We start from the raw sequence: 16,716 nt of genomic DNA on the forward strand, positions 1-16,716 counted from the left end.
GATTACTAAAAACAAATGTTTGATACTCTATAGCACCCCCCCCAAATAACTCACCACTACGGTCTTAGAAGCACTGTGTGTGGAATGCTCTAGATGCTTTAGGATCTCTGAAAACAAGGACGGTTAAGGAAGCAAAATAAGTAATTCCAGTCTAGAGGATTATCAATGCATCAGATGTTAAAAAGTGAACCTGTCCAAGCTCATAGTTGCCTGTTTGTGCTCTTCCTTCGGTATCACATTTAGTCCCTGGCTCAAGCGACATCAAGTATTGAAGCAGAAGGAGGATGGGCATGGCAGCCAGATTACGCAATAAAGAGGGAGCAGTCGATTATCAGTATGAAATGTACGGATATTACGTCAAGGGGTTGTACCGGCATGATACATACATCACCCCGGTAGCGTTCTTTAGAGTGGACGGTCAGCTTTCTTGTTAGAAAAACCGATGCGGTTAAGCAACCTCCCGCCCTCCTCCAGCCACTCCTGATCTGTTCCGAGAGGCAGGGCACAGCACCTTTTGGCTGCTTTCGGCTGTTTGGAGAGGCAGGGCACTGCACAGTGCGTGGATGACATCATCCGAAAATAGATTATGCCGGTCATAGCATCGACCGCCCAATCGCGGACGGCTGAATCGTGATGCTGCGATTAAATTCAAACACCCCGAAGCGCTATTACTCCAAAAGTAGAAAACTGTCTCTGATGGAGCTGTTCTGACTCCTGACACATTTGGTGCCAGAACTGCAGTCTTGGAATGCTGTGTTTCTTATTACTCAACAGAGAAACTAAAACCCCCCCCCCCCCCCCCCAACTAAAAAAATAAATAAATACACTCTAAAATTGGGGGCGGTACAAGGGATATAGTCCTGGTCTACTGTACAGCCTGAAAACAGATAAGCCTTTTCGTCTTGTACCCCATGAGTAGAGGATTACTGGAGATATTCACAATGAAAAAAAATAAAAACATTAAAACAGAAATTCCTTTAACAGTCCGTTAACATTCCTTTAACATTTGCTCCAAAGGCTACGGTGATACTGTAATTTAAAGAGGAAGTAAACCCTGATGCGTTTACTTCCTCTTTCATTCCCTGCAAAGGCAAAGCATAATGGACTACTATGCATCGCATATTAGTCCATTATGTGTCACTTACCTGACACAGGAGCCAGCAAAGTCACCGCTGTCCCCTGTAGTCCGGCGCATCCATCTTCTCGGTGGGGTCTCGCAGATCCGCCGCTGTCATTCGGCGAAGCCGCGATGACATTACTCCCGCGCATGGGAGCCGACACGGGCGGCAGCTCTGTCATTGAAAATGCCGTAGACAGCAGTGCCTGTCTTCGGGCAAATATCTCCTAAACCGTATAGGTTTAGGAGATATTTCTTGGACCTACAGGAAAGCCTTAATCTAGGCTTACCTGTAGGTCAAAGTGTGTTGTAAGGGTTTACAACCACTTTAAGGAAGAAATGTTTCCGAAAGTCCTATAATGGAGCTCTTTGCATTAAAACAGAGAAACACTTACAGGAATCCATTTTCTCCGTAGTTTGGGTGGGCAGTGTGCTGCATCTGGCTGCACTCGAGACTATGTTCAAAACTGATCAGACAGAAGTCCGATTTCCACGGCTCAATATAATTCATTCTTATAGGCACTGGTCAGCTAAATGTAAACGGTCATCTAAACAAAAACACAAAAGATGAAGCATGCACACACCCAGCACCACCTACAGACACCATGCAGGTACTGCACCCAAGATCTCTTCCCAGCAAGCACTAATATCCCATTGTAATGTGGAAATGGTACAATTAAAATGTAAAAGCTTCCATTTATCAAAATAGGTTTGTCACTGAAATATTTACACACTCATGAGGCTAGAAACAAAAAAGGATACCATCCACTTGGAGGATACAGACTCCCCAAGAATTAGCATTGGCCAACACATTGCTGCGCTCCTGGGAAATGAACATTAGAGAAGGAGGACAAGGGCAGAATGTATAGGGGAAAAGAAGAAATTGATACCACATCAGAAAAAGTAACAGAAAAAATAAAAATAAAAAATAAAATAAAAATCTTTACATAACATCACACAGAATCTCCCTCCTGATAAAAATATGCGTTAGAAGTTCATACACACAATCGTATTTAATAGGCCTATAACATGCACTCCCCCCCCCCCCCCCGAGAAACAGGGAAAAAACGTGGGTGCATTATACACCGATCCCCCGCTGTCTGAGGGGGAAGAGGAGCGCTGCCAACATAGACCGAGGCCGGGCTGAGTGTACTCAGCTCAGCTCGCAGTCACGCTCAGTCCCGCCTCCTAGCATTTACATCCTGCCATTGGACCGGTGTTGTGTCAATCATAGGAGGCGGGACTACAATACGAGCAGAGGACACAGGACATCTGGCTCCATCTCTCGGCGGCAATTTAAAAAACGATCATGCGTCAATTGGGTATGGCTGCAGATGGACACTGATCATTCTGCAATGATGGGCAAGGCTGCAGGTGGACACTAATAAGGCTGCATTGATGGGCATTTAAATGTAAGTTTTTTCCTTAAACTCCCACCTAAACTTGGGGTGCTCATTATACACCGATAAATACAACATATGCAATTACAGCCATTAGTGCCCGTTCACACTACCGCGACTTGTCAGGCGACTTTGTCGCCTGACAAGTCGCGCTCCGTTCTGTACTATGGAACCGTTCTAATAGGAGCGACTCAAGTCGCTCCGACTTAGAAAAAGGTTCCTGTACTATTTTTGGGGCGACTTCAGGCGACTTGCATTGACTTCTATACAGTAGTCGTTTTGCAAGTCGCCGCTGAAGTCGGTGTGCAGGTCGCGTCTGTGAGTCGCGCTGCAAGTCGTGTCCCCCTGTGTGAACGGGCACTAAATGTCTAAACCACTTATTTTGAGGGGACAGAAATTTTACACTGTTATGCAAGCTGTACACTCACTACTTACATTGTAGCAAACAATACAAGCTTACATTGTAGCAAAGTGTCATTTCTTCAGTGTTGTCACATGAAAAGATATAATACAATATTTACAAAAATGTGAGGTGTGTGTGTATACAAACAAAACAAGATTAAATATTTGTGTGAGTGCAGTGTGTTATAGGGGGGGCACGAGGATGAGAGGAGGTAGAATGTTAGAAAAGCAGCAATGGGGTGCCAGGTGTAATGAGGATGTCGGGGAGGGGTATAGTTTTTAGCAAGGTGGCAGTGGGGTGCCAGGTGGGATGGACATCATAGCTGACTGCTGCATGTGTAATATAGAACAGTGCAGTAGCACGCACAGTGGTGTTATCTTGTTTAGGGGATTTACTGCCTCTTGAAATCTTCTACAGCCTGTGTCCTCATGTTTTTATGGGAGCCAGATCATCAATCAAGATGTGATATCCCACCCATGGAGGGAGGGGGGGGGGGGGGGGGGGGGGGGGGAGGGACTGGACTTTCATTTAGGATCTAAATACAAGCCCAAATGTGTGATGTCATATCATGTGACCCAACTAGCTACGATCAATAAGGAAATGTTCTCTCCAGCAACAGAAATAAAATTGAGCATGTACAGCCTGAGTCCACTCACTGTGTCTTATCCATACTTGTCCAGGAGACAGTGCGGAAGGGGGAGGATCTGTGCACACATGAACAAACAGCCTTTTTTTTTTTAACCACTTGAGACCCGTGCTATAGCCGAATGACGGCTACAGCGCGGATCTCCTTTGCCGGGACTACGTCTATTGACGTAGTCCCGTACACGAGCGGCCTGCGCGCCCCCTGAGGGGCGCGCTCTGTGATCGGCGAGTCTATGAGACTCGCCTGATCACCGATCCAAGCAAGGGGTCGATCCCGACCCCTTATCACGTGATCAGCTGTCAGCCAATGACAGCCGATCATGTGATATAACAGAGCCGGTAATCTGCTATTATTCCTCCTCGCGCTGACAGCGCGAGGAGAAAAAAAAAAAAAAAGAGCCGATCACCGGCGGCCGTGCCAGTGCCCACCTGCCCCCTCATCACTGAACACAAAAAAAATAAGTGCCCCCCCGTCAGTGCCCACAGTGCCACCCAGCAGTGCCCACAGTGCCACTCAGCAGTGCCCACAATCTGCCTCAACAAAGGTGCTGCACCCCAGTGCCGCATATCCGTGCCCATCAGTGCCACCTATCAGAGCCCATCTATCAGTGGTACCCATCAGTGCCCCTTAGTGCCACCCATTTGTGCCATCTTATCTGTGCCTATCAGTGCCGCCTCATCAGCGCACTTCAATTAAAGAGAAAAATGACCTGTTTGCAAAATTTTATAACAAACTATTAAAACATTACACCATTACACCACCAGCCTGAAGTGTTGATACAAGGCCGGATTGATCCATGCTTTCATGTTGTCTACGACAAATTCTGACCCCACCATCTGAAATCGAAGCTCATCAGACCAGGCAACGTTTTCCAATCTTCTATTGTTCAATTTTGGCAAGTCTGTGCAAATTGTAGCCTCAGTTTCCTGTTCTTAACCGACAGGATTGGCACCCAGTGTGGTCTTCTGCTGCTGTAGACCATCTGCTTCAGGGTTGGATGTGTTGTGTGTTCAGAGATAGTATTCTGCATAATTTGGTTGTAATGAGTGGTTGAGTTTGCCCATTCTCCTCTAACAGCAACAAGGCATTTTGGTCTAACTGCTGCTCACTGGATATCTTCTATTTCTGACCATTCTCTGTAAACCCTAGAGATGGTTGTGTGTGAAAATCCCATTAGATCAGCAGTTTTTCAAATACTCAGACCAGTCCGTCTGGCACCAACAACCATGTCACGTTTAAAGTCACTTAAAACCCCTTTCTGATGCTCGGTTTGAAATTCAGCGAGTGGCCTTCACCGCATCTAGATGCCTAAATACATTGGCGTTTAGCAATTCGCATTACACACATATATATATATATATATATATATATATATATATATATATATATATTTATTTATTAGAGGTCGACCGATATATGCCGTTTTTTAATTAATCGGCCGATTGTGCTGATTAAAAGCCGATTTAGAACTATGGGGGCCTTAGAAATGACTTCTGTAAGAAGTCAGTGTAAATTGCCTGAGTGGTCATAGAAACGTCTTCCTCCACTCTGGGCCGACTGCCAAGAAAAGAACTAAATGATACAATGTTTACACTTGAATGAATGAAGTCATCTCAGTGTGTAGAAGTTCTCAGTTTAACCATTTAAAGACTAAATCTTTTCTGACACTTGTTGCTTACAAGTAAAAATCCTGTATTTTCTGCCAGAAAATCACTTAGACCCCCTCAAAAATTATATATCTTTTTTTTAGCAGAGATCCTAGGGAATAAAATAGCGGTTGTTGCAATATTTTATGTCACACGGCATTTGCACAGAGGTCTTTCAAATGCATTTTTTTGGGAAAAAAAACACACTATTTAAAAAACAAAAATAAAATAAAAAACAGTAAAGTTAGCCCATTTTTTTTTTTTTCGTCCAAAAGTTTTGACTACCTGTTTTTATTTAATATATAGTTTTTTTTTTTTGTCTAAATCATACATACAAGTAAACTGATTGGAGGTTTGTTTTGTTTAATAAATGTTTAAATGTAAGAAATTTTCTGTATCACTTATGAAGGCTGCTTTCACGCTGGGGCGGGCAGGTGTTGATGGTAAAACGCAAGTTTTAGCGGCTCTTTACCATCATTTTAGCGGTGCTATTTGGCTGCTAGTGGGGCGCATATAACCCAGCTAGCGGCCAAGGAAGAGGTTAAATGCGCCCATGAAGCACCGCTGCCAAATCGCATTGCATGCGCTTTGGCAGTGGTGCCCATTCATATCAATGGGCAGGAGTGGTGGAGGAGCGGTATACACCACTCCAAACGTGCTGCTTGCAGGACTTTTTTTTTTTTTTTAAGATCCTGCCAGCGCATCGCCTCAGTGTGAAAGCCCACTCTGTCTTTCACACAGACTGCAGGGGAGCCATTTTGCAGGCACTTTACAGGCGCTATTTTTAGCCCAAAAGCGCCTGAAAAACGCCCCAGTGGGAAAGGTGTGTTAGATCAAGGGGGATTAAAAAATAAAAAAATAAATAAAAAAAGGAAAAAAATAAATAAATAAAATAAAAAATCGGCCTAACATATCGGCTGCCATGATTTCTAAATATCGGCATCGGCCAGAGAAAAACCCATATCGGTCGACCTCTAATATATATATATATATAATTTTTATTTTTTAATTAGTGCCTTGCGAAAGTATTTGGCCCCCTTGAACTTTTCAACCTTTTGCCACATTTCAGGCTTCAAACAAAGATATAAAATTTTTATTTTTTGTGAAGAATCACCAACAAGTGGGACACAATTGTGAAGTGGAACGAAATCTATTGGATTTTTGAAACTTTAATAAAAAAATAATGAAAAGTGGGGCGTGCAAAATTATTCGGCCCCCTTGCGTTAATACTTTGTAGAGCCACCTTTTGCTGCGATTACAGCTGCAAGTCGCTTGGGGTATGTCTCTATCAGTTTTGCACATCAAGAGACTGAAATTCTTGCCCATTCTTCCTTGCAAAACAGCTCGAGCTCAGTGAGGTTGGATGGAGAGCGTTTGTGAACAGCAGTTTTCAGCCCTTTCCACAGATTCTCGATTGGATTCAGGTCTGGACTTTGACTTGGCCATTCTAACACCTGGATACGTTTATTTGTGAACCATTCCTTTGTAGATTTTGCTGTATGTTTGGGATCATTGTCTTGTTGGAAGATAAATCTCCGTCCCAGTTTCAGGTCTTTTGCAGATTTCAACAGGTTTTCATCCAGAATGGTCCTGTATTTGGCTGCATCCATCTTCCCCCTCAATTTTAACCATCTTCCCTGTCCCCGCTGAAGAAAAGCAGGCCCAAACCATGATGCTGCCACCACCATGTTTGACAGTGGGGATGGTGTGTTGAGGGTGATGAGCTGTGTTGCTTTTACGCCAAACATATCGTTTTGCATTGTGGGCAAAAAGTTCGATTTTGGTTTCATCTGACCAGAGCGCCTTCTTCCACATGTTTGGTGTGTCTCCCAGGTGGCTTGTGGCAAACTTTAGATGAGACTTTTTATGGATATCTTTGAGAAATGGCTTTCTTCTTGCCACTCTTCCATAAAGGCCAGATTTGTGCAGTGTACGACTGATTGTTGTCCTATGGACAGACTCTCCCACCTCAGCTGTAGTTCTCTGCAGTTCATCCAGAGTGATCATGGGCCTCTTGGCTGCATCTCTGATCAGTCTTCTCCTTGTCTGAGCTGAAAGTTTAGAGGGACGGCCAGGTCTTGGTAGATTTGCAGTGGTCTGATACTCCTTCCATTTCAAAATGATCGCTTGCACAGTGCTCCTTGGGATGTTTAAAGCTTGGGAAATCTTTTTGTATCCAAATCCGGCTTTAAACTTCTCCACAACAGTATTACAGACCTGCCTGGTGTGTTCCTTGGTCTTCATGATGCTCTCTGCGCTTTCAACAGAACCCTGAGACTATCACAGAGCAGTTGCATTTATACAGAGACTTGATTACACATATCACCATCAGTCCTTTAGGACAACATTGGATCATTCAGAGATCCTCGCTGAACTTCTGGAGTGAGTTTGCTGCACTGAAAGTAAAGGGGCCAAATAATTTTGCACGCACCACTTTTCAGTTTTTTATTTGCTAAAAAAGTTTAAATTATCCAATAGATTTCGTTCCACTTCACAATTGTGTCCCACTTGGTGATTCTTCACAAAAAATTAAAAAAATTTTTATCTTTACGTTTGAAGCCTGAAATGTGGCAAAAGGTTGAAAAGTTTAAGGGGGGCGAATACTTTCGCAAGGCACTATATATATTATGCAAACAAACACACACATATATACACACCTTCTGCTGGAGAATTTCCTTCATTGAGTGGCGGTTCACATTTATGCGACTTTGACAGCAGACATCCTGCATGACTTCAATAAAAGAAGTCAATGCAAGTCGTGATGAAGTCACCTCAAAGTAGTGCAAGAACCTTTTTCTAAGCCGCTGCAAGTTGAGGTGCACCGATTACAATGGTTCCGTTGCCATCAATAGGGTGTGACTTTTCAGGCGACTTTGAACTCTCAAATTGCAGCCGTGTGAACCGAGCCTAGAGGAGGAGTACGGTCAAATCGCTTTTAGCCATACGTCCCCTGTGGGTCACAAAGTGTGCACTTACATCTGCACTCCTGTGACCCAGATTCAACTGGGCCATTCTAACACATGAATATGCTTTGCTCTCAACCATTATATTGTAGCTCTGGCTATCATTTTAGGGTCGTTGTCCTGCTGGAAGGTGAACCTCCACCCCAGTCTCAAGTCTTTTGCAGACTAACAGGTTTTCTTATAAGATTGCCTGTATTTGGCTCCATCCATCTTCCCATCAACTCTGACCAGCTTCCGTTGAAGAAAAGCATCCCCACAATATCATGCTGCCACCACCACATTTCACAGTGGGGATGGTGTGTTCAGGGTGATGTGCAGTGTTAAGTTTTCCGCCACACGTAGCATTTTGCTTTTAGGCCAAAAAAGTTCAATTTTGGTCTCATCTGACCAGAGAACCTTCTTCCACACGGTTTCTTGCAAACTGTAAACAGGACTTCTTATGGCTTTCCACTCTTCCATAAAGGCCAAATTTGTGGAGTGCATGACTAATAGTTGTCCTGTGGACAGATTCTACCACCTGAGCTGTGGATCTCTGCAGCTCCTCCAGAGTTACCATGGGCCTCTTGGCTGCTTCTCCGATTAATGCTCTCCTTGTCCAACCAGTCAGTTTAGGTGGACGGCCATGTCTTGTAGTTGTGCCATACTCTTTCCATTTTCGGATGATGGATTGAACAGTGCTCCGTGAGATGTTCAAAGCTTGGAATTTTTTTTTTTTTTTTTATAACCTAATCCTGCCTTAAACTTTTCCACAACTTTATCCCTGAGCTGTCTGGTTTGTTCACCAAGGTTCTCCAACAAACCTCTAAGGGCTTCACAGCACAGCTGTATTTATACAGAGATTAAATTACAAAACAGGTGTACTCTGTACTAATTAGGATACATCTGAAGGCAATTGGTTCCCCTATATTTTAGTTAGGGGTTTTAGAGTAAAAGGGTGAATTCAAATGCACACCACTATTTCAGATATTTATTTGGAAAACCATTTATCGTTTTCATTCCACTTCACAATAATGTGTCACTTTCTGTTGGTCTATCACATAAACTCCCAATATAATACATTTACGGTTGTAACATGACAAAATGTGGAAAATTTTAAAAGATGTGTGAATACTTTTTCAATAAAATGTTTAAAAACTGTAAAACTAAAAATGCAAAGAGACCCATTGAAGAGAAAAAAAAAAAAAAAGACAATGACATTCTATATTGTTCTTATAGGATAACATACCTGGTTTTGGATGGCTTTCTTCAATAACTGCTTCCCACGACACAGAACCGGCTAAAAGAAAGGAAGGGTAATAGAAATATGAACGTTCGCAAAGGGCAGAAGGTCACCAATGTGGCTTGTGAGCACAAGAAGCTGGTGAATGAAATAAAGCATAAAAGTTTCCCTGTACAATTTACAAGAGGCCTCTTACCTCTACATTCTCTGCAGCTTGCCGTTTACAGTGCCCACCTCTTCTACTGGTCACCAAGCTTCCATTAACATTATCCAAAGCCTTTCTGCTCCCAGTCACCAAATAATTTACATCCCTGCTCAGAAAGCCCTCGATAACCTGGGAAAGGGGGACACAGATGGGAAATTTAAAAAAGGAACCCCAGCTTTCTTCTATATGTAAATATGAACTTCTGCTAATTTTTTTTTTTTTTACAGAAAACATCAGGGTAAGAGTAATGTAATCCAAGACCAGCATTACAAAGAAGGCACATTTAAAAGTGTATGTGGACTTTCATACTTATTTAAATAAGCTGTCAGACCCCATCCCAGTCTAATACTCATCTGTCCCCCATCCACTGAGATCACGTTGTGCAGCTTCTTGGCAAAACTTGTCAAACCATTTAGTCCTATTGAGAAAAATTAACAAAACTGGCTACTGCCCACACCCATAACTGGCCTTCACAGTAAAAGCAGATGGTTAAACAGGTTAATTTGGTTGGCCAGCAGACTGGTTGGCAAGTTGAGCTATGGAAGTGTTTTCATCTTACATGTATATGCCCTCCATGTGCTCCTTACTGTGAAGGCCAGCGGCCAGTTTTTTGTTATATATATATATATATATATATATATATATATATATATATATATATATATATATATATATATATATATATATATATATATATATATATATATATGGTTCAGGGACACACTGGGCACCTTCGCTGCCATTGTGCTCTTGCTGGGTGTCCAGTGTGCACCTGTTCCACATCTATCCATTCCATGTATGCGCTTCCACTGTGGAGACACTTATAAAATTTGTAGTGCTAGGACTGCAAGAAACACAGGGTGCTGTGACGGGGCCTTGCAGCTTTCACATGAGTTTGTAAATCTGTGCTAACTAAACCCCCATTGAGAAACTTCCCCAATGAACACCAGGAAAAAGGATAGTACAGCAAGTACAAAAATTGGAGGATAAAATGCAAGAAAGAACACAGTTAAAAGGGCAACTCCACTTTCGTGGGGGGGGGGGGGGGGAGAATGTGTACAGAACATCCCCCAGAAACATTTCCTGCTTGTGCAATTGGCTCATTGATTTTCCCAGAAGTCTGCACTAAGATACTCTGCGTATAACACGCACATTCATTTTAAGAGGGAAGTTTCAGGAAAAAACATTTAAAAAAAAAAAAGGGAAAATAATTTTAAATAAAGGAACTTTGAAGCAAAATAAGGGTCAGTGCCCATCTGCAGCCTAGAGGGGACGGTGAGCGCCAACAGATTACATACAGTGAGAATCTCCTACGATAGACAGAACTCTAGTCCAATGGTAGCCAAGGAGACGGGACTTCCTGTTACAGAGGCCGCCAAGCAGGGCCGGACTGACCAGTCGGTCACTCGGGCGCCACCCGAGGGCCCGCGGACATTAGGGGCCCGAACTCGGCCATATGAGAGGCCACTTGCAGCGGCTGAATTACATGCCGCGATGCAGATGCTAACTATGCGCTGATCCCCGCCGGCCCCTCCTTCCCCCGTCCATCCCAGGCCAGGTGCTTGTACTGTATGCATCGTGACATCACCTGACTTGGGACCGACGAGAAGAGTGGAGGGGCCGGCGGGGAGCAGCGCGCTGTTAGAAGTGTCTCAGGCTCAGCATCCAGTGACTCGGTGAGTGAAGCCGAGACACCAGGGCCGCCACACGTGATGGGGGGGGGGGGGGGGGCGCGGTACAGACAGATGCATGGGCCCCGGGTCCCTCCATCCCACAGTGTCCTCCTGTGCTGTGTGCATGTCCTGTGTGCCTGTCCCCCTGTGCTGTGTGCATGTCCCCCTGTGCGCGTGTCCTCCTGTGTGCGTGTCCCCCTGTGGGCGCGTCCCCCTGTGGGCGCGTCCTCCTGTGGGCGTGTCCTCCTGTGTGCATGTCCCCCTGTGCTGTGTGCCCATGTCCTGTGCACATGTCCCCCCGCGTGCTGTGTAAGTGTCCTGTGTGCATGTCCTGTGCTGTGTAAGTATGTGTCCCGTGTGCGTGTCCCCCTGTGCTGTGTGCATGTCCCCCTGTGTGCGCGCGCATTCTCCCTCCAGTGTCCCCCTGTGTGCGCGCGCGCATTCTCCCTCCAGTGTCCCCCTGTGTGCGCGCGCATTCTCCCTCCAGTGTCCCCCTGTGTGCGCGCGCATTCTCCCTCCAGTGTCCCCCTGTGTGCGCGCATTCTCCCTCCAGTGTCCCCCTGTGTGTGCGCCTTCTCCCTCCAGTGTCCCCGTGTGTGTGTGTGTGTTCTCCCTCCAGTGTCCGTGTGTGTGTGTGTTCTCCCTCCAGTGTCCCCCCCCCGTGTGTGTGCGCGCGTTCTCCCTCCAGGGTCGTGTGTGTGTGTGTGTGTGTGTGTGTGTGTGTTCTCCCTCCAGTGTCCCCCCCTGTGTGTGTGTGCGTTCTCCCTCTAGTGTCCCCCTGTGTGTATGTTCTCTCTCCAGGGTCTCCCTGTGCAGGTTTGGCTTGAGTGTGGAGACCAAGGGGGCCCCATGATCTTCTATTGCCCGGGAGCCCCATGAGTTGTCAGTCCGCCCCTGCCGCCAAGTAATCAAGAGATTCTCACTGCATGTAATCTGACGGCGCTCATCCCGCCCCACTCCATGTCCCCTCTGAAGCAGCTCTGCTCTGGGTGGCGTACAGTCTCGTCAGAGATGGGAACTCAGGAGGCCTCCGCCTGTAATGCACAGCGCTGTGCGGCTCTCATGTCTCTAGCACTGGCAGTCGTCTCGTTACGGTGCGCTTGCTTGCTGGGAACGGATTGCGGAAGTAGACGGAGCTTAGTGAAAAACCAGAAGTTAGTTTGGAGGGTAAACATCCCTGCCTCACATTTGTCCCGTTTTCATTAGTTAATGATCCGATTTTCGTCACAGGGCGAAAATGTGGTGTACTTTTCATCTTGTTTTCGTCACTGCAAAAATGCCACTGAATCTTTGATGAAAACATTTTCGTCTACAAAATTAAACACTACACAATGTGGAAGTTGAGGGCGCAAAAAAAAGATTTGGTTTGAGTGTCTACTCTGGTTAAAAGCATAGATACTAGTGAGGTCCATGAGTTGGAATATAAATGGCACATGAGTTTCTATGCATCAACAGTCTGAATTTAGGAATACATATACATGGATCCCAAAAATTAAAGCCATGGTGTATGGTATAAAAAGGATATGAGGACTGTTGCCATTAGCAACAACAACAGATCAGATGGATACCCAAAATAGGTTTGGGTTTATGGTTTTAGGTACATTTAAAGCTCAACTCCAGGAAACCTAGTTGTCCCTTGCAATGTATCCAAGTCCTGCACGGCAAGGGTTAACAGCTCGTTTATACTTGGCAAAGCACTTTAACTTCCCAATCTTTCCCTCCTGCAAGCTCCACACTGCTAGACCAGTCCCACAGCTTCCTCTTCCCTATGCTCTGGTGGTCATTAACATCATTAAAGCCTAACCTCACCCAAGTTCCCAAGTAACCTCACCCAAGTTCCCAAGTAACCTCACCCAAGTTCCCAAGTAACCTCACCCAAGTTTGCAACAGGTACCTGCTCCCCCACTTCCGTTCAGATTGTCGTGGCAATCTGAGCAGAAGTCAAGCCCCCCCCCCCAACCTTCGGGGACTCTTCACAGGTCCCAGAAGACTGCGGGACCAATCACAGTGCGGCTCGCACATGTGTAGTCGGAAGCTGGCTGTGAAGCTGCAAGGCTTCACTTCTGGTTACCCTTCGTGACTATGCTGGCGCCTGCACCCGAAAGCCAAGTGAAGAATTGGCTTGGGTAAGGACAAAATTGGATCCTGGGGCAGGTAAGTGTCCTTATATTAAAGTCATCAGCTACAGTATTAGTAGCTGCTATTTAATTTTTGGGGGAGACTGGAGCTCCTCTTTAACCACCTCCCACTGCACATATACAGCCGGATGGGCGCTTCCTCCTGAGTGGATGTTCAGGAACATCCTCCGATGAGCTTGTGTCATCCGGACACGGCGCTCCTCCGACCGGAAGGAGGGCTATGCGATTGGCCCTCCTGATCACATGATGGCTGTGTCCAATCACAGCCATCATGTGATGTAAATAGAAAGCTGGTTGCTAGGCTTTCAGCTCGCCTCTTCACACGGAAGTTGTCAGTGAGGAGAGGAGAGCGTATCACTGCTGCCGTTCGGTGATCAGTGAGTACAAGCCGTTTGTTTTGTTTTTTTACAGCTTTTTGCACACTGATCACCGGCCCAGTGTCCCCACACAATGTCCCCAAAACACTGTCACCACACAGTAAAATCATATGTCCCAATGATCATCTGCACACGTCCGTAATCACACAAACCAATTATTATACATTTAATGGGTTTTTGTTTTCTTTTTTTACCAAAGATACGTAGCAGAATACATTTTGGCTTAAATTTATGACAGCATTCGATTTTATTGGATTTCTTTTAAAACAGAAAAAAAAATTGTTGTGTTTTTTCTACAAAATTTCCAGATTTGTGAATAAACACCACCAAAAGAAAGCTCTATTTGTGTAAATAAAATGATAAAAATTTCATTTGTGTACAGTGTTGCATGACCGCGCAATTCTCATTGAAAGAGCAAGAGCGCTGAAACCTGAAAATTAGCCTGGGAAGGAAAGGGGCAAAAGTGCCCAGTACTGAAGTGGTTAAGAACATGCATTGGATAGGTTTTAGAGAAGGAAAACAAGAAAAAAAAAACAAAAAAAAAAAAAAAATATTCTGAACCAAATAGTGTACTAAAATATTTACCAGTGCCCATGAAATGCAGCCAGACCTGTGCCCAGCATTCTGACATGGTGGTGGCAGCGTCACGGGGAATTAACCACTTGAGGACCGCCGTATTGCCATTGTACGTCAGCACAATGGCACAGGCAGGCACAATCACGTACATCTACGTGATTGCCTTCCAGCGGGTGGGGGGTCCGATCGGACCCCCTCCCGCTGGTTACGGCGGTCCGATTCGGTCCAGGAGCGCTCCGTGATGAGGGGATGGCCGTTGGTTTTCGGCCACCCCCTCTGGATCGCTCCTGGCCAATGAGAAGCTTCCTCCCCTGTGTATTGTTTACACAGGAAGGAGGAAGTGATGTCATTCTCCTCGGGGCGGTCTTTTTGACCGGACTACGAGGAGAAGAGTAAAAGTAAGTGTGCACCAACACTACACTGACATGTAGGTACACAGGCACACAAACCCCCCCCGATCCCCCCCCGCCCCCCCCTCCCCCCCCCAGTCACAGTGTCACTGATTGCATTGATCATTTCTTTACTGATCAATGCATTCAGTGTCAGTTGTGACAGTAAAAACTGTCAGGACAGTTAGTGTTAGGTCCAGGGTAGCCCCCTATCACCCCCAATAAAGATTTAACCCCCTGATTGCCCCTAGAGTTAACCCTTTCACCCCCTTTTGCCAGTGTCACTAAGCGATCATTTTTCTGATCGCTGCATGTGTCGCTAGTGTCGCTAGGTAGCTAGTTATTTTTTTAGGTTCACCGCCAGGTTTTTATATCGCTAGGTACCCCGATATACTACCCAATAATGGTTTTAACCCCCTGATTGCCGCTAGTTAACCCTTTCACCCCCTTTTGCCAGTGTCACTAAGCGATCGTTTTTCTGATCGCTGCATTAGTGTCGCTACAGTCGCTAGGTAGCTAGTTATTTTTTTAGGTTCACCGCCAGGTTTTTATAGCGCTAGGTACCCCGATATACTACCCAATAATGGTTTTAACCCCCTGATTTCCGCTAGTTAACCCTTTCACCCCCTTTTGCCAGTGTCACTAAGCGATAATTTTTCTGAACGCTGCATCAGTGTCGCTAGTGTCGCTAGGTAGCTAGTTATTTTTTTAGGTTCACCGCCAGGTTTTTATAGCGCTAGGTACCCCGATATACTACCCAATAATGGTTTTAACCCCCTGATTGCTGCTAGTTAACCCTTTCACCCCCTTTCACCAGCGATCACAGTATAAGTGTCACTGGTGTTATTTAGGTTCCCCGTCAGGTTTTTATATAGCGCCAGGGACCCCCATATACTACCTAATAAAAATTTGAACCCCCTGATTGCCCCTAGTTAACCCTTTCACCACTGATCACCGTATAAGTGTTACGGGTGACTCTGGTTAGTTTGTTTTTTATAGCATTTTATATTCAAATCCGGAAGGCAGTGCTTGGTTTTCGGGGTCCCGTTCGTGGCTAGGCTCCCAAAAAGTCCCCCACATGTGGTATCCCCGTACTCGGGAGAAGCAGCAGAATTTATTTTGGGGTGTAATTTGACTTCTGCCCATAGCATGTGTGAGCAATATATCATTTAGTGACAACTTTGTGCAAAAAAAAAAAAAGTTTGTAATATTCCCGCAACTTTTGGCAAAATATAAAATATTCCATGGACTCAACATGCCTCTCAGTAAATAGCTTGGGGTGTCTACTTTCCAAAATGGGGTCATTTGGGGGGGTTTTGTGCTATTTTGGCATTTTATGGACTTCGAAACTGTGATAGGTAGTGAGGAGTTAAATCAAAAATTTGCACCCTTAGAAATCCTGAAGGTGGTGATTGGTTTTCGGGGTGCCGTGCGCGACTAGACTCCCAAAAAGTCCCACACATGTGGTATCCCTGTACTCAGGAGAAGCAGCAGAATGTATTTTGGGGTGTCATTTCACATATGCCCATAGCATGTGTGAGCAATATATCATTTAGTGACAACTTGGTGCAAAAAAAAAAAAGTTTGTAATATTCCCGCAACTTGTGGCAAAATATAAAATATTCCATGGACTCAACATGCCTCTCAGTAAATAGCTTGGGGTGTCTACTTTCCAAAATGGGGTCATTTTGGGGGGTTTTGTGCTATTTTGGCATTTTATGGCCTTCGAAACTGTGATAGGTAGTGAGGAGTTAAATCAAAAATTTGCACCCTTAGAAATCCTGAAGGTGGTGATTGGTTTTCGGGGTGCCGTGCGCGACTAGACTCCCAAAAAGTCCCACACATGTGGTATCCCCATACTCGGGAGAAGTAGCAGAATATATTTTGGGGTGCAATTCCACATATAACCATGGCATGTGTGAGCAATATATCATTTAGTGACAACTTTTTGTAAAAATTTTTTT

At 45.1% G+C, this 16,716-nt stretch overlaps 1 protein-coding gene across 1 annotated transcript in view; it reads right to left on the reverse strand.

The window, feature by feature from the left end:
• DBF4B (DBF4B-CDC7 kinase regulatory subunit) overlaps nucleotides 1-16,716 on the reverse strand; it is a 39,316-nt gene that overhangs the window by 17,608 nt on the left and 4,992 nt on the right. Inside the window, exons 4-7 of the mRNA XM_077460090.1 lie at nucleotides 9,591-9,728; nucleotides 9,401-9,451; nucleotides 1,880-1,940; nucleotides 55-107 (exon numbers count right to left, since the gene is read on the reverse strand). Coding sequence (XP_077316216.1) covers nucleotides 55-107; nucleotides 1,880-1,940; nucleotides 9,401-9,451; nucleotides 9,591-9,728 — 303 coding nt within the window. The remainder of the gene's footprint in view (nucleotides 1-54; nucleotides 108-1,879; nucleotides 1,941-9,400; nucleotides 9,452-9,590; nucleotides 9,729-16,716) is intronic.

This window comes from Lithobates pipiens, unplaced genomic scaffold, assembly GCF_037356315.1.
Source record: "Lithobates pipiens isolate NorthernLeopardFrog02 unplaced genomic scaffold, aLitPip1_a1.2 Scaffold_28, whole genome shotgun sequence".
Lineage (NCBI taxonomy): Eukaryota > Metazoa > Chordata > Amphibia > Anura > Ranidae > Lithobates > Lithobates pipiens.